We start from the raw sequence: 16,931 nt of genomic DNA, 5'->3' as shown, positions 1-16,931 counted from the left end.
CCTTATAAAAATGAATGGTTAGGGTGCAGTTTTGATGATTCTCATTTTTTTTAAAAATTTTATTCTAATTTGTTATATATGACAGCAGAATGTATTACAATTCATATTACACATATTACAATAGAGCACAATTTTTCATCTCTGGTTGTATACAGAGTATATTCACACCATTCATGGCTTCATACGTGTACTTAGGGTAATGATGTCCATCTCATTCCACTGTCTTTTCTACCCCCTTGCCCCTTCCCTTCCCCTCCCACCCCTCTGTCCTATCTAGAGTTCGTTTAATCCTCCTATGCTCCTCCTCCCAACTCCACTATGAATCAGCCTCCTTATATCAGAGAAAACATTTGGCATTTGTTTTTTTGGGATTGGCTAACTTCACTTAGCAGTGATGATTTTCTTTTCTTTCTTTCTTTTTTTTCTTCTAATTTTTTTTAGTTGTCAATGGACCTTTATTTTATTTATTGATCCATGTTGCTTAGAATCAAACCCAATGCCTCATACATGCTAGGCAAGCGCTCTGACACTGAGCCACAACCCCAGCCCCTGATGATTCTCATTTTTAATCAACAGGCAGCAGCCTTGGGGACAAAAATTATTGATGAAGATGGACTGTTGAATTTGATTCGAACTATGCCAGGCAAGAAGTCTAAATATGAAATAGCAGTTGAAGCTGAGGTTTGTATAAATGAACTTGATTTATTTAAGTCAGAACGTAGAAACATTTCCTATTTCATGCAGACATATCTTATGTGGATACAGGTTCATTGGCTAGAAGATTAACTGTTCTTTTACCACAAATGAACTTAACCTTATTTCCTTTTGACTTGGAGGACTCTCTTCAGGATGTCTTCCACGGTGTATTTCCTTGGCTTTCTCAAAAGAATATGTAGAGAAAGAGAGGCAGAGAGAGGGCAGTGTATTACACGTATCGACTTGTTAAACTTTCCTCGTATCTCATATTCTTGTGTTGACTTTACAGCAGAAATTACTGCTTAGGAGTTCTTTAAACGATATGTTCTGGGCATTAGCATGATTAGTGCTTAGTCTGCACTATTAGGGCTTTTTCTGTTGAGACACAAACTCAGCTTGTCTTGGTTTCAGCAAAAAAAACAAAAAATGTAGTCAATTAAGCTAAACTAAGAGCCGAGTGGGTCTTGAGTAGGAACTCAGGGTCCAGTGCTTTCAGAACCCTTTGATTTTCTGTCTCTGCTGCTTTTAGTGTTACCCTCATTCATTCCAGCATTATATAGCTGCTTTTCTCAAAGCAGGACACAGGAGTTCTAGCATCCTGAGATTAACAACTCCAGCACTGTCACCAATGTGGCAAGATGATCCACCCAGTTTATGACAGTTAGAAAAATCTGAGGGGATGATTTGTATTGTGTAACTGTAGTAAAGTTGTTAAAAACAGGAAGTTAACATTGTTTTGGAGAATCTTTCAGTTTTGGTTTCTTTGATGTTTTCCGTTAATTAGATTGAGTTTAATTGTTTTGGCAGGAGTTTCCCAGGAGTGGTATGATATGTACATGATTCCTAGTGCATGACATGTATATAATGCAGGCATGACTTGTTCAGTTAGTTGGTTGACATGGTGCCTGCCTGGTTCTGCACTAGTAGAAAAACTGTTTTCCCCCTTTGTAATTGATAACTATCTGAGGTAGATACTTGAAGATGATGCTAAGTGTTCTATTTCTCCTTAAATATTTGTCCATGAGTTTTAGCAGGCATTGATGAAGACATTTAACTATTTTAGAAATTATGATATTATGTACATACCATAATTCACCCTTTTAAAGTGTGTAAGTCAAGTGTTTTTAGTATAGTCACACAAGTGTGCAAACTTCACCACTGCCTATTCCAGAACATTGTCATTACTCCAAAATGAGATCTGAAACTCAGTTGCAGTCACTCATCATACCCACCACTGCAGTTACTAATCTACTTTCTGTCTCTGTGGACTTGCCTATTCTGGACATTTCATGTAAACGGAATCATACAACATGTTGACCTTTTACTTAGCATAATGGTTTCAACGTTCACCTATGTTGTAGCATATATTAGTACTTTACTCCTTTTTATGGGTGAATAATGTTCTACTGTATGGATATGGATTACATTTGTTTATTTGGTTATCAGTTGATGGAAATTTAGTTGTTTCCATTTTTTGGCTATATTATATATGTCATTTAATATAATGTTGCTGTAAACATTTAAGTACAAATTTTTGTGGAGCATTAGTTTTTAACTAGTCAGGAAACTTTAAAAACAAAAAATCTTTTAAATCATTACTCTTTTTTCAAAGTGAAATTAGGTGGAGTTCTTATTACTTAACAGCATGTTCTTACTTTTAGTATGTTTGTTGTTAATTTAAAAAAATATATTTTTAGTTGTAGATGGGCACGGCACCTTTATTTTATTTACATATTTTTATGTGGTGCTGAGGATTGAATCCAGTGCCTTACACGTGCTAGGCAAGCACTCTACCACTGAGTCACGTTTGAAAGTTTGAAAAGTGGTGATTTCCACAAACCACAGGGTCCATCATTAAAAGACCAACCCAGATTGAGTAACTCAATAATCGAGTAACCTGGGTATCTCAGGTTGCTCTTGAGTACATTTTGCAGCATTGAAATTTTCTGTGTCTCATCAGGTTTCTTTTTCTCTAATTTTTCTGCTTTTTAAGATGAAGAAAGAAAAATCCAAATTGGAGAGAACACCCCAAAAATATAATCAAGGAAAAAGAAAAAGTAGTCCAACCAAGAAGGAATCAGAATCTAAAAGGAACAAGCTAACTCCTAAAAGGGACAGTTCTGTAAAGGCAATAAAAAAGGAGACACAGGAAACAAACGTGCCTCGGAAAGGCCTGGACTTTAAGGAGCAGGTGGCCCAGGACACACAGGGTGACAGTAAGGCTAGGGATTTGGCTGACAGCGGTGAAAGCAAAGTGGAAAATTTGCTCTGGGTAGATAAATACAAGCCAACTTCACTCAAGACTATAATTGGACAACAAGGTGACCAGAGTTGTGCCAATAAACTGCTACGCTGGCTCGGAAACTGGCACAAGAGTTCTCCTGAAGAGAAGAAACATGGTGATTTCACAACTTCACTCATTTTGTGTGTCTGTCAGCATATAATTGCTCAGTTGCACACATATGCAAAAGGTTAATGGTTGGTTCATTCATCTGTCAGCAAGCTCTTATTGAGTCTTGCTCTAAGCCTAGGTGCTCTACTAGACCCTTGTGGTGCTGTTGTGAACAAAGCCCCTCAGGAGCTCACAGGTGGTAGGGGAGACATATGAACCAGCCATTAAAATGCATTGTGTCAAGTACTGTTAGAGGGGTAAGTACAGGGTGCTTCTGGGGTGGAAGTGTGGGGTCAGGGATGAAGATGTGTGCTCCCATCCTGCAGGAATGGATGGCTATGCTAAGGCTTGGAATCCAAGTAGGAGATAGCCAGGTAAAGGGATGGGTGGATTTGGGGTGGGAAAGAGAGAAGAGTGCCCAGAGCCGTATGGTGAAAAGTGTGAATAAGTGGCTGAGGCATGCACACAGAGTAGGCAACCTAAAATCCCAGCAGTGTGTGATTTGCTTTTGGTAAGCTTGATAGACATGTACTTCAGTAGTTTCTATCCTTGTTTACCATGTAATTGTCATGAAAAATGAAAAGTCAAAATATATGTTTAATGTCTAAAGTATTTTTGGAACTGAAGTTTCAGATCATGATATTGGTAGTGTTTTCTTAAGTTTCAGCCATAGCCCTAGAAGACAGTTCATGAAAAATAAGAAGACAAACTTTAGGAGCAGTATAGCAAATCCCCAAAGTGGTAACTGACTGAGTCATTAATGTCTGCATGGCTGCCTGACATTGCAAGCAATGCCAGTTTACTTTATTCATAACCGTTAAATAATGTAATTCTAATGACATAGTTTAAGATTTAGTTAAATTTTTATTTTCTCTTCCTGAAACTGTATAAAACCTACCTTAAAAGGGGAACAAGTATTTTGTATGCCTAGAGAAGACTTTAAGACTACAAATGAACTGTAATCTCTTTTTCTATGTCCATGGATAGCAGGTGCAATCATTTCTCTGTTATTGAGTGTCCATTGGGTCTCTATATGTTCCAGCACCCATATAGTAAGGGTAGGAAGGAAATTCTAGCTTTGAGCTGTGCAAGATAGTTGTAGACTTAGCATCTTTAACTTGTTATTTCTCCTTGTGCTCCTATAACTGATTCTGGTTGTTAGCATTTATTGAGGCAGACCCGAGTCTGTGCTTAGCACTTTGATCCTCATACCACAGTATCAGCTACTTCACTGTTATTAATCTTGATTTTACAAAGCAGAAGATAGACATGGAGGGGTTCAGTCTTGACTCAAGTTCTCCCAGCTGGAGATGGGTGGAGTCAGGCCTGTGCTTTTGTAGAAAAGGAAACTCATAAAACTATTGAAAGCAAATTAGTTTTGTTCTACAAATTTAGAACTAACCTGGATGAATGCTTTCTGTGGATAGTTCACACATAACCTATTCCTGCCATTCCTGGAATCTCTGTTGGGTGACCCAGGTAACACTCTGAAACTTTTTTTTCTCTGGCAGCAAAGTTTGGTAAATTTGCCGGTAAAGACGATGGCTCTAGTTTTAAAGCAGCATTGCTCTCGGGCCCTCCTGGTGTTGGCAAAACCACCACAGCTTCTCTGGTGTGTCAGGTGGGTACACTGTCACTGTGGTTGGAAATAACCTCCTGTATCAGACAAATGCTAGTGTATAAGATGTGTGTATAAACATGCGGTGTGTATTTTTCTAAAATCCAACTTTTAAAATCTGTTTTGGTTCTGGTGATATTTGTTATTTTCATCCTTTTTGAGATAAATACACTAGTGCCCCTTATCTGTGGGTGATACATCCCAAACCCCCAGATGGATGCCTAAAGCCACACAGATGGTACCATATTCTACATATACTGTTTTTCCCTATATGCCCTACAGCTTGCCACATAATACCATTGCCATGCAATCTGTCCTCCAAGTTTTATACCATGTTACCTTCTTTGCATCACTACTGTTGTTCTTTGGGCCATTATTAAGTAAAATAAGGGTTATTTGAACACAAGCACTGCCATACTGTTATACTTGATCTAATAAACAGGGCAGTTGCTAAGTGACTAATGGGCAGATAGTGTATACAGAATGGATATTCTGGACAAAGGGCTGACTCACGTCCTGGCAGGATAGAGCAAGACAGCCTGAGCATTCAACATGCTACTCAGAATGGCATGCAATTTAAAACTTAAGAATTGTTTATTTCTGGAATTTTCCATTTCATATTTTCAGATTATGGTTGATTAACTGAAATCTCAAAAAGTAAAAAACTGTGGATAAGGGGGGAACTAATAAGTAAAATTTACCTTTGAGCCAGTCATTGTGCTGTTATTAAAGCACTTGGGTACATTATCTTAGATACAGGTTGAACATTCCTAATATGCAAATCTGAAATTGAAAATGCTCTGAAACTCCAAAACTTTTTGAGCATTGCTGAGACACCCAAAAAGTTACAGATTCTGGAAAATTTGTGGATTCCAGGTTCTCAGGTTAAGCATGTTCATCCAGTAAAATGTATGTTAATATTCCCAAATCTGAAAAACCCTGAAACCTGAAACAATTCTGGTCCCAAGCGTTTCAGACAAGGGGTACTCAACCTGTAATGTAAATAGCTGTTACAGACCCTGAAAGATACAAATAACTCATATACTTTTGTGACTATTCTGTGTATTCAGTATATGTCCTCTTATTAACCTCATGTGACAGGTAAAACACATGGGGGCACAATCTAAACCTGGGTGGTCTGACTCGGGTTCCTGCTCTTTACCACCACGTGATTCTGCCTAATTTCTTGTGTCTATTACTGCTAACTCTCTAGACAGTGAGAGGCACTAGACTAGAATATATCAGAGTTCTTGTGTTATCAGAGTAATAAGGGATTATAAATTTATTGCTGGGTTCCCAGTCCTTTGCCACATAAGCTGGTAACTTATTTTGGTCTTTGTTGTATGGATCAGAACATAAAATTTAAATATAAGTGCTTATATATTTTTCACTGTATTTTTTAAAAAAAGCAAAGCAATTTTTTTTTTCCTGATATCTACATTTATGAGCACTATTTTTTCTCCCTTGGTATCATTCCTTTTTTGTTTATAATGAAGAATAAGGCATTTTTAAAGCTAATCAGTTTTGGAAAATGAATCAGAATAACTTGGATTTTCCTGATTAAAGAGGAAAATTGTATTTTGGGATAGTTTGGCAAAGAATGACTTAATTTCTAATTTTATAATTTATCCTAGGCAAGAATTACTTTTTGGTATTTTATAATAGATTAATTCTTTATCTGGTATTGAATTCTTGGGATTTTTATATTTAAAATTTTAGGGCTCTAAGAAGCAAACTTTATAAAATTGTTTGTTTAAATATATTCTTCCAGATTAGTGATTTAGTAGCTGAGGCCTTAAGATAGAACTTTCATGTGTTTATATATATAGGTGTGCTGTCTATATGTGATATTTTAAAAAATGACTAATATTTTGAGACATAGTTAAAATCATTGTCTTTTGTGATTATACTTTGTATTTTTACCCATGGTTCTTTATGTGATTTTTGCATTCTTTTCTTAATGAACTTTTCCCTTTTGTTTGTGGGAAAGAAATTAATTTGCATTGTGATAGTAATGATGTCTGATATTTGGATTAGGAATTGGGATATAGCTACGTGGAACTAAATGCAAGTGACACTCGGAGTAAGAACAGTTTGAAGGCACTTGTTGCTGAATCACTGAATAACACCAGCATCAAAGGCTTTTATTCAAGTATGTGGCTTTTTGAACTGTTATTGTTATATAAGAAAAATAAGTTGATTTTACTGTTTTGTAACCAGTATTGCTGTGCAGCAGGCACCCTGCTGAATCTTGGGGCTAACAAGAAAGTAAGAAAGTCCTCTAGCATAACCCTTATAGCATAATGGTTACCCTGCTTTAGGCTTTGAGGTTTCTGAGACTATGGTAAAATTTTTGCATTTTCATATGATTTTAGGAGATTCACAGGAAAATAAATATAATTCCATGTGATGAATGAGGTAATAAGGCCTGCAGATGAGGAATGATTGTGTTTGGGGTTCTGGCTAAGCTAGCAAGCTGGGAAAGGATGGTATTTATTAGAAAGGCCTGAAGAAAGAGAGATCTGTTTGGAGGTAGAAAATGTCATCTCAGGCAAAAATAGTAGAAGAGAAGAAAAAACACAGTGTGGAAGTGTTCACTGTGTTTTAGGCTGTGGCTGGTGGTTCTGAACAGCCAGAGTTCACGGGGAGAATTAAGATGCCAAATTAAGGACTCAACTAACTGTTGAGAGCCGGAGGTGTACTGCTGCTCACCTGCATTCTTGGTGTTTTCAGTGGCAGAAAATCTTTCTTTAATGAAGTTGCTCAGGAAATGTCACTCATGGCTGGTGGGAGAGTTGCCTGGCTGTGTTTCTCAGAGTTTAATTATACACACCTCTAACCAGAAATTCTAGTTCCTGGTATTCAGTTATTACTATACTGGTTTATGGACTGTTAAATGACGTGTGTGCACACACATGAGGATATTAAGTGTAACTTATAGTAAAAGCTTGGGAGTATGTTAATATTTCATTGGTAGATAGTGAGTAAGTAAATTATGATGCCTTTGTTAAAATGGAATATTAAATAGTCTTGAGAAAAATGAAGTGTTCTAGTTGCGTGCGGTGACAACACACCTGTATTCCCAGCTACTTGAGAGGCTGAGGCAGGAGGATCACAGGTTTGAAGCTAGCCACAGCAGTTTAGTGAAACCCCAAGCAACTATCTCAAAATAAAAAGGGTTGGGGATGTATTTCAGAGGTAAAGCCTCCCTGGGTTAATCCCCAGTGTCAACAAAGGAATTGTTCTATATCTATAGACAAGGGAAAGCATCACCAAAAATATATTAAATGTACATTATTAACATGTATAGAATTTCTCTTAAAGGGTATTTAAGAAAAAGTTGTGCTGCAATTGTGTACAATGAATCAAAATGCATTCTGTTGTCATATATACCTAATTAGAATAAATAAATAAAATTTAAAAGACCCTAAAAAAGGCGGGAGTGGGTGGGGGATTCAAGAGACTATTGTTTGCCTCTGGGAAGGGAAACCCTACAGAAGGGGTGAAAGAATTTCCTTTTACTGCCTACTCTTAAAGCTTTTGAAGTTTAAAATGCGTTATATAATTATTTGTAAAGTAGCAGTTTTTGAACTTTGTTTTTCGTTTTTGTCCCATTCTATTGCGTCTCACCCAGGCTCTGGTGGAGCAGCCCCTTCCATAAGCATGAAACACGCGCTCATCATGGATGAAGTAGACGGCATGGCAGGCAGTGAAGACCGGGGCGGAGTGCAGGTAATGGAAGCATATACTTTTTCAGTTTTACTGCTGATTTTTAGATTTTTAGAAAATATTTATTATACATTGATATTTATAATAATTAAAGCATATCGTTAGGGAGGTTTTTAAAACCTAAAATATATTGTGTGATATTTTTGTTGTTTAAATAATTATTTTTGTCTTGCAAATTTGTCTTTTAGGAATTAATTGGCCTGATAAAACATACTAAAATACCCATTATTTGTATGTGTAATGATAGAAATCATCCCAAGATTCGCTCTTTGGTTCATTATTGTTTTGATCTTCGTTTTCAAAGACCTCGGGTTGAACAGATAAAGGTATTAAGGTTCTTTTTTTTTTTTTTTTTTAACCAAACTGTCTTGTTTATTTAAGCTAGATTATGAGTTCTAAAAAATTATTAAAGATCCTTCCCTCCTTTTGATTTCCAGGGTGCTATGATGTCCATTGCATTTAAAGAGGGTTTAAAGATTCCCCCTCCTGCTATGAATGAAATAATTTTAGGAGCCAATCAAGATATCAGACAGGTAAATTAAATATATCTTATGGCAGTTGTTGATTCTTTTTCATTAATGCCTTCATTCTTTTTTGATTTGTTCTCTTTTTGATGTACATGAGAGTATTTTGACATATTGTACATGCATGGAGTATAACTTATTAGGATGCCATTCTTGGGGTCGTACATGATTTGGAGTTACCCTGGTCATGTATTCATAAATAAGGACAGGAAAGTTAAGTCCAATTAATTCTGCTGTCTTCCCTAATCCTCCCCCTTCCCTCCGTTCCCCTTTGTCTAATTCAATGGACTTCTGTTCTTCCCCTCCCCACCCTCCCTTATTGTGGGCCAGTATCCACATATCAGAGAGAACATTTGGCCTTTGGTTGTTTGGGACTGACTGATCTCACTTAGCATGATATTCTGTAGTTCCATCCATCTGTCCTGCTGGGAGGGGAAGCAGCGGTCTTTTCCCATCTTTCATTGTCTAATTTATGATTCTTTCAGGTTTTGCACAATCTGAGTATGTGGTGTGCACGAAGCAAGGCGCTAACCTACGACCAGGCCAAGGCCGACTCTCATAGGGCCAAGAAGGATATCAAACTGGTAAAATACCTATCCATTTTGTAGTTTCTTCCCAAGCACAGCACTTTTTGTTCATAGGTACTAGCTTAATAGAAGTGGTATTGAGTTATTGTGCAACCCATGGATATTTATAATAAGACACTGTGGCTAGAAGTATTTCTAATTCAAGTTCATTTTTTCCTCAAGGATCGTTAATGTTATGATAAATTTTAAGAAAGGGATAAGTTTTAACTTATACTCATGCTTCAACAATTACAAAATAGCTTTCCTAGAGTCCCTTATGTATGGCGTTAATTTTTTTTTTGTACTAGGGATTGAACTTGGGTGCCCTACCACTGAGCTATATTCCCAGTCCCTTTTTCTCCCTTTTTTTTTTTAATCAATAGGTTATAGTTCTACTTACTGATGGAATTTGTTGTTACATATTTGTACATGCACACAATATAACAATATAAATTTTAATTTGGCCAGATTCTCACTAAGTTTTTATTTTTAGGCAGATTATTACTAAGTTGCTAAGGCTGGCCTTGAGCTTATGATTGTCCTGCCTAAGGCTCCCATATTGATGGGATTACCAATGTGACCCACCTGGTAGCTTTCATGTTTTGAATGGTTTTGTACTATTTGGAATAATTTGTTTCAAATGGTTTAATTTAATCTCTATGAAACCAGAGGTCTGTATCAATTTCCTCTGTGCTTCATTTAACTAGTCAGAATTTATTATTATGTTAGAGCGTTGATTAAGTAATTTTTTTTCTTTCCACAATTTAAGTAATGGATTTAAAAAGAAATTAATATATTTTATTTTTTGATATAGTTTTAGGTTCACTGCAAAATTGAGTGGAAGGTGCAGATTTCTCCTATACCTGTACCACTCCCTCCCCAGTAGGCACAACCTTTCCCTCTGCTAGCCTCCCCTCCTGCCAGCCTTCCCTCCAGAGTGGCCCATTTGTAAATTGTAAAATTGGTGTACATTCTATGGTTTTTTGGTATGTGTCCACTATTGTTGTGTCATGTAGGTTAGGTTCTCTGTCCAAAAAAATCCTGTTTCTTTATCCCTTTTCCCCACTTAAGCCCTGACAACCACTAAACTTTTTCCTGTCTTTGTAGTGTTGCCTTCTCCAGAATGTAATATAATTGGAATTACATAGTATGTAGACTTTTGAGGTTGACTTATTTCAGACAATAATATGCATATAAGGTTCCCTTTATGTCTTTTAATGACTTGATAGCTCTTTCTATTTTTTGCTTGTTGAGTAATATTCCATTATATGGATTACCATAGTTTGTTTATCCAGATGCTGAAGACATCTTGGTTGCTTCTAATTTTTGGCAATTATGAATAAAACAACTATAAAAATCTGTGTGCAGGTTTCTGTGTAGATGAAGTTTTTAGTTCATTTGGGTAGATAACCAAGGAGTATGACTGCTGATGGTAAAAGTTAGTTTAGTTTTGTAAGAATCAGACTATCTTTGAAAGTGTTTGTGACAATCCCACCAGCAACCAGTGAGAGTGCCTGTATCATTGTTGCTCTGTATCATTGCCAAACATTCGTTGTGTTCAGTGTTTTAGATTTTGAACATTCTAACAGGTGTGTCCTTTCTTCTTTTCAGGGCCCATTTGATGTTGCCCGGAAAGTGTTTGCAGTTGGAGAGGAGACTGCTCATATGTCACTTATGGACAAATCAGATCTCTTTTTTCATGACTATTCAATAGCACCCCTCTTTGTCCAGGAGAACTATGTGCATGTGAAGCCTGTAGCTGCAGGGTGAGCTTTCTGACTTCTGAGGGGTAGGACAGAGCTGTGAAGGCCACAGATTTGGGAGGGAGTGTCCTGGGGTGTAGATAGTGGTGTAATCCAGACTGGTTCTTTCCTGTAGGGGTGACATGAAAAAGCACTTGATGCTTTTGAGCCGAGCAGCAGACAGCATTTGTGATGGGGACTTAGTGGACAGTCAGATTCGGAGTAAGCAAAACTGGAGTCTTCTGCCCACACAGGTAAGGTGTAGGGCTCTCCTTCAAGAGTGGACTTTGAAATTACATAGTATATAGACTTTTGAGGTTGACTTATTTCAGACAATAATATGCATATAAGGATTTTGCTTTAGCCAAAGAGAACAAAATAGTTTTGGGCTCCTACATTATTTAAGATACCAGGTGAATAATATGGCTTTTCTGGAAAAACTATGATCTGTTATAGATGAAAACACTGTGATCACTGTTGTCTGTTTACTAATCTGTCTTTATTTTTCAGTGTTTTTAAAAAATGTTTTTTATCTAAATGTATGCTCGGAAAGAGGAAGGCTAGATATTGGTTATAACCAAAGATGTGAATAAAAAAATTTGTTTGCCCTGTTCTACCTTAAGAATTTATTTATTTTTTGTTATTTGTGGTCCTCCTAGAGGGTCACTAAGTAGCTGCTCCTCAAAGGAATGAGTCAGGTCAGGTCAGCAGTCATCTCTGATGCAGGAATTCCAATTTCCTTCTTTTTTGCTAACAAGGCAGCTTTATGTTGGGTACTGTATTTTAGTTGATATCTTTTTAAAAAAAAATATTTATTTTTTAGTTGTAGGTGTATACAATATGCTTTATTTTTATGTGGTGCTGAGGATCGAACCCAGGGCCTCACGCATGCTAGGCAAGCACTCTCCCTCTGAGCCACAACCCCAGCCCATAAGTTGATATCTTTAAGGGAAAGCAGAATTTGGCAGACATTTTTATTTAAGAGAGTTGTTAATTCCTATTTGAGTTTTGTTTTTAGGATTAGTGGCCTGAGTGATAAGCATGGGACTTTCAGAAGGCCTATTTTCTTTTAATTCTTCCCACACGTTGCTTGGAAATAGAAAACAAAGACTTTTTCTGGAGACACAGAATCTTTTATGTTTTAAAAGTGTCTACCCCCTCCTTAATAATTGTACCTTTGAGAATTTCTCTTAAATAATTTTAAACACAGAGAAATCTTTTTTTTTTTTTTTTTTAAATACCTTTATTTTATTTTTATGTGTTGCTGAGGATTGAACACAGGGCCTCCTGCATGTGAGGTGAGTGCTGTACCACTGAGCTACAACCCCAGCCCAGGGAAATCTTAATGTATAAAAATATTCCCTAACTTTTTAGTTCTGATAGCAGAAACTTTGAGAAAATCTCCATGTCCAGTAATAAGAGGATTACTTTTGGTAATCCCTTGATGAAAAATTTTATACCCTTTATTATTTGTAGAGATTATCTAATATGAAAAAACATGAGAATATTACTAGAATGAAGCAGGATACAACATTTATGTGGAGTATAATTCCAACCTTAAAAAAGCAAAACCCTGACCCTAAAAGGTGTGTCAAGTTCCCTTTTTAATTTTGTCAAGGGCCACTCTAATCAATTCTCTAATTATTAGACTTTCCATATATTAATCTACCTGTGCTGTCAATTGCTTATGTAAAGATAATCCCATTCCACTTCAGCTAGTTCTGTGCTGTGCCATTGGCATCCGTGAGGTAACGGGTATGTTGAGGTCATCTGGCTGAGGATACAAGCTTTCTCTGAGCTGTCACATGTTATGGAACAAGGTGTTGATTGCAATTCATTGTTTTCTCTAGAAGTTTCCTTCACCTACAGATCAGAGACAGGGAAAGGGCCTGGCAGCCCTGTAATTAGGTACACTGCTTCATTTTCTGTAGACTATGTTTTAGTCCATTTTCAGTTACTAGTAATGCAATACTACAGGCTGTGTAAGTTTTAAAGAGGAGAGGTCTAGTTAGCTCACATTTATGAAGGTTTAGGGGCCAGTATCTGGTGAGGCCTTCTTCCTGGTAGAGTCCCAAGGTGGCACAGGGCATCATGTGGCATGAGATGGAGAACATGCATGTCTCTCTGTGTGTGTGTGTGTGTGTGATCTCTCTTCCCTCACCAGCATTCAGTCATGGGGCTTCACCTTAATGACTCTAGTCCAGATCACTTTCCAGGGCCTCACCTCTAAGCAGTATACTTGCATTAAGTTTCTACCCTCTTAAAACCTCACAGTGGGGACTTAAAAACTAAGTCATGAAGGCTTTGGTGGACACACTCAAATCCTATCTAAATCATAGCAGCCTTCTGGGAAGCCAACAACTGCTACCGAAGTGACATTGCACTGAATTCAATTCTGGACTGCAATTGATTTTTCCCCCCAGGCCATTTATGCCAGTGTTCTTCCTGGAGAGTTGATGAGGGGGTACATGACCCAGTTTCCCACCTTTCCGAGCTGGCTGGGCAAGCACTCATCCACCGGCAAACATGATCGTATTGTTCAGGAACTAGCATTGCATATGAGTCTCAGGTAAGCAGAATTACTCCATTTCTGACATTTTATGGTGAGGGTATTAGCCTTTATCCAGTAAGATAGCATGAGTGTAAAGATTTGAGCTTTAGTTTTGATTTTATTACTAACATTTAAAATGATCATGGATAAGTTCTTTATATTTTATGGGCCCATACAAGATTTGCTTTACCACTTAGGAGGACATTTTGGACAATAAAGACAGATGGTAGATGTGTCATAACTTCAAAATACATTTTGAAAACTATATACATCTGAGGTAGTACTGCTGATATTGTGACTATGCCTGTTACTAGTAGGAATAGTGTCTCAGCTTCAGAATAATTAATTGGAAAAAATTGAACTATTCAGAGAAATGAACTAGTTTTTGCCTATTTTAGAAGTGACCGGACCTCATTTGAGATAGAAAACACAGTTTAGCATGTAACAGAAGGAGGCCACTCAGAATCTAAAAAAATGTGCATATAACAGATGTTAAGTAGACTTCAGGATTTATTTATCACCAGGGTTTTCAAGGTCCTGCATCACTCTGCCCTAGGGATGTCCCTTCTTGAGGCTCCCGCCCTACTCCATATGGATTTAGAGCCCTTGACCTCCATGTTGTTTTGTGGCTGTTCCCTTCCCCACTCAGATGAACATTTGTCGGGGTAGGAATTGAGCTTACTCATCCAGCTCATAAGTGTTTCCTAGTGAATCACACATGGGACACTATCATCAAGGACATTTATGGTTAGGTTAAGACCTTCCCACTTAACCTTTTAATCCTGATCAAATCACTGAACCCTTAGAGGCCTCAGTTTCTTTCCATATTTTCAAAATGGAAGTGTGATTTTTTTTTTTTTATTCTTAACCTTTTTTTGGGGTCCTAAGAGCCTTTGAGAATCTGAAAGCTTTGACCTTTATTCCCCCCACCCTCTCCCCAGAAAAATGCACAGATGCTCAAATAATACAATCATAGGGGAAGTACAGATTCCTGAAGTTAAGAATCCCTGATTTTAGGTACATAGATGTCATCTCTATACTTTTCTGGATTTAACATTCTCTGATTCTACTAGAAGATGACAATTCAACAGCTCAGGAGAGTTATTTTGAAAATGTTTCATGGTCTTGGGTTTTGTGGCTTAGGGACTCACTGTGATTCTCTTCAGGCACTAGTGTCCTTAATTATAAAAGACTAAATCTACAGGAAATGGGTGAAATTGAAATTTGCCTGAGCAGTAAGACAGTCACAAGGGCAAGTTTCTAGGTTTCTGACTGAGGAAGACCTCTACTACCTCTTGGGGTTCAGATATTATGTGAAGGCAGGAATAGGACCCTAATTTTTAAACAGTCATTTCTAATTCTATTTTGTGCTAGTCAGCTCTTTCATCACTGTAACAAATACCTGAGAAAATCAACTTAAGAGAGGAAAGATTTATTTAGGCATATGATTTTAAAGATTTCAGTACATGGTTGGCTGGCTCCAGGGCAGAAGCTGTTCACCTCATGGCTGTCGGGAAGGAGAGAGCATGTGAGAGAGAGACCAGGGAGATAAAACATTCCAGCTGGGCCCCATCTAGTAACATGTGGGTTCTGATACTAATGGTGTTAGAGGGCTTTTGTTTAAAGAACGCATACAGAGGCATCTAAGTTGAAAAGATTTAAGATGGTGACATTTGAAATACTGTTTTGTTCATGTATTTTCTGTTTTAAAGTAATGAAGCAGGTCTGGGGTTGTAGCTCAGTCATAGAGCGCTTGCCTCACCTGAGCACCACATAAAAATAAATAAATAAAGGTATTAATAGTGTGTCCATCTACAACTGAAAAAAAAAAGTGACAGCATTTGAGAGAAAAAGGAAAAGTCATTTCCTGATGATATCCCAGTTCTCAGCAAATCAGAATTGATTCCTTATCTTTCACTGGAGGGTGTGGATAACTTTTGGATTCTGCAGGATATTCTCTTCAGTTTTCTGAGGTTTGGGGAAAATCTCAGAAATACCGCTGTAGAACTGAAGATTTCAGAGTGTGTAAAGGAGGCAATTATGTATCATTTCAAATGCAATAATCAGAACAGAAGGTGTTAGGCACCCTCATGTGGAAAGTGGCTCTGAGGAAGTGATACACATAACAGTAAAATGTATTTTGATATATACATACATGGAGTATATATGTTCACATACGAACATAGGAAAGTTATTTATGATTCACCCTATTGTCTTTCCTATTCTCATCTCCTCTCCCTTCCTTTCATTCCCCTTTGTCTAATCCACTAAACTTCTGTTCTTCCTCCCCCTTCTTATTGTAAGTTAGCACATGCATATCAGAGAACATTTGGCCTTTGTTTTTTATTTTATTTTAATTTTTATTTTATTAGTAGGTGATGGACCTTTATTTATTTATGTGTGGTGCTGAGGTCAAACTCAGTGCCTCACACGTGCTAGGCATGCGCTCTACCACTGAGCCACAACCCCAACTCTCTCTGCCTTTGTTTTTTGGGATTGGCTTGTTTCACTTAGCATGATAATCTCCAGATCATCCATTTACTTGCAAAAGTCATAATAAGTCATTCTTTTTTTATGGCTGAGTAATATTCCATCGTGTATATATACCACATTTTCTTTATCCATCTGTTGAAGGACATCTGGGTTGGTTCCATAGCTTAGCTATTGTGAATTGAGCTGCTATAAACATTGATGTGGCTATGCCACTGTAGTATGCTAATTTTGTCCTTTGTGTAATATATTTTGTCCTTTGGTTATATACTGAGGAATGGGATAACTGGGTCAAATGGTGGTTCCATTCCAAGTTTTCTGAGGAATTTCCAGACTGCTTTCCAAAGTGGTTGACCAATTTGCAGTCCCACCAGCAATGTATGAGTGTACCTTTTTTCCCTACATTCTTGCCAACATTTATTTTTAGATGTATTCTTAATAATTGTCATCTGACTAGAGTGAGATAGAATCTCAGGTCTCACCACCTTTTACTGATACTTTTAGTATTTTGGAAGTTGAATGAGTAATCTCTATGGCCATAATAAATATGTGCACAGAAAAACAGTGTTGTTGCCTGGATCTTAAGAGTAGGATAGAAATAGAACCTATGTTTGGTTTGTAGT

The 16,931-nt window shown here is 37.2% G+C and overlaps 1 protein-coding gene across 3 annotated transcripts in view; it reads left to right on the top strand.

Moving 5' to 3' along the window:
- Positions 1-16,931, top strand: part of Rfc1 (replication factor C subunit 1) — a 111,063-nt gene that overhangs the window by 51,234 nt on the left and 42,898 nt on the right. For all 3 annotated transcript variants that reach the window (XR_007341062.1, XR_007341061.1, XM_015482039.2), the window contains exons 12-22: positions 577-681; positions 2,690-3,095; positions 4,600-4,709; positions 6,744-6,858; positions 8,341-8,438; positions 8,624-8,761; positions 8,873-8,968; positions 9,445-9,543; positions 11,137-11,291; positions 11,404-11,521; positions 13,691-13,836. Coding sequence is in view for 1 of the 3 variants with exons in the window: in XM_015482039.2 (XP_015337525.1) it covers positions 577-681; positions 2,690-3,095; positions 4,600-4,709; positions 6,744-6,858; positions 8,341-8,438; positions 8,624-8,761; positions 8,873-8,968; positions 9,445-9,543; positions 11,137-11,291; positions 11,404-11,521; positions 13,691-13,836 (1,586 nt within the window). In the remaining 2 variants the exon portion in view is untranslated. The remainder of the gene's footprint in view (positions 1-576; positions 682-2,689; positions 3,096-4,599; positions 4,710-6,743; positions 6,859-8,340; positions 8,439-8,623; positions 8,762-8,872; positions 8,969-9,444; positions 9,544-11,136; positions 11,292-11,403; positions 11,522-13,690; positions 13,837-16,931) is intronic.

Source organism: Marmota marmota, unplaced genomic scaffold (assembly GCF_001458135.2).
Source record: "Marmota marmota marmota unplaced genomic scaffold, marMar, whole genome shotgun sequence".
Classification (NCBI taxonomy): Eukaryota; Metazoa; Chordata; class Mammalia; order Rodentia; family Sciuridae; genus Marmota; species Marmota marmota.
The sequence above is the reverse complement of the archived record's forward strand: the minus strand, read 5'-3'. Positions and strand labels throughout refer to the sequence as shown.